This window comes from Lactuca sativa, chromosome 4 (genome assembly GCF_002870075.4).
Source record: "Lactuca sativa cultivar Salinas chromosome 4, Lsat_Salinas_v11, whole genome shotgun sequence".
Classification (NCBI taxonomy): Eukaryota; Viridiplantae; Streptophyta; class Magnoliopsida; order Asterales; family Asteraceae; genus Lactuca; species Lactuca sativa.
In genome coordinates this window covers 287009729-287010920 of record NC_056626.2, presented here as the reverse complement: position 1 = coordinate 287010920, position 1192 = coordinate 287009729, and the positions used below count along the sequence as shown (strand labels likewise).

General features: G+C 42.3%; 1 protein-coding gene across 1 annotated transcript; it reads left to right on the top strand.

Moving 5' to 3' along the window:
* The first annotated feature begins 347 nt into the window (after window positions 1–347).
* On the top strand, window positions 348–971 carry LOC111898942 (uncharacterized). The gene has a single exon (XM_023894824.1). The coding sequence runs from the start codon at window positions 348–350 to the stop codon at window positions 969–971; it is 624 nt and encodes a 207-aa protein (XP_023750592.1).
* The last annotated feature ends 221 nt before the right edge of the window (window positions 972–1192 follow it).

Below are 1192 nucleotides of genomic sequence, written 5' to 3'. Positions count from 1 at the left end.
CACTTAGTCGAAGGTCTATTTGGTTTTAGTTATATATAATTTGTGTACACTATGTGGTTATAGGGGGATTAGGCACAAATCATATCATATTGGTTTTAGTTATATATAATTTGTGTACACTATGTGGTTATAGGGGGATTAGGCACAAATCATATCATACAAATTCATTCCAAGTGTTGCCATAAATTTCATGGCAATTGTTTACTTGTATTAGTAGACTTCCACTGTAAATCGCTTAATAAAACACTATAACTGTTAGGATAAGATATACCTTGTTCAATATCACCTAACTCATGACCACTATAGAGGACTTATCATCATTTTGTATTAAATAATTTTAGAGAAAGATGCATCCAAAGAAGTCCAACAGAAAGAACAACAATCCACCACCGCCACCACCTACTCACTATGATCCTACTGTCTTCCAAGCAGTAGTAACAGCCGTTGTGGCTGCCGTTATGTCACAAATCAATGCAAGTGGCACTAGCAGGGTGGGTAGTGGTGCCAATCCTTCTAACCACAGAAATAGTCGTGGACACCCTAAAGAGTGTTCCTATAAGGACTTCACGAACGCTAAACCTCGATCCTTCAATGGCACTGGAGGTATCATAGCCTTAACGTGTTGGTTTGAGAAGACCAAATCAATATTCAAAATCTGTGCGTGCCCCAAGTCTAGCAAGGTGAAGTTTGTTGTGTATACATTCACAGACAGAGCTCTTACTTGGTGGAACAGCCAAGTCAAGTCCCTGACTCTCCCAATAGCCAATGCAATGAGTTGGGAAGATATGAAAGAACAAATGCTAGCGGAATACTACCCGAGGGGCAAGATGCAAAAACTGGAGCAGGAGCTCTGGAGTCTGAAGATGAATGGCTCCGATATTGCCGCTTACATTGCTAGGTTCAGTGACCTGGCTCTTCTGTGTCCCGGGATGGTCACGCCGGAAAGCAAGAAGGTGGAAAGATACATATGAAAACTAACTCCCCAGACGCAAGGAAATTTCCTAGCTGCCAATCCACCCACGTTTGACAGTGCCAAACGCCTGGCACATATATTAATAGATCACAGAGATCGCCAAGATTCCGTGTGAGCCCCTCCCGAACCACCTAAAAAAGGCGGTGGAAAGAAGAAATTATGGAACAAAAGGAAAGGACAAACGTCTCAAGAGCCCTCGAAGAAGCAACAAATAGTGGC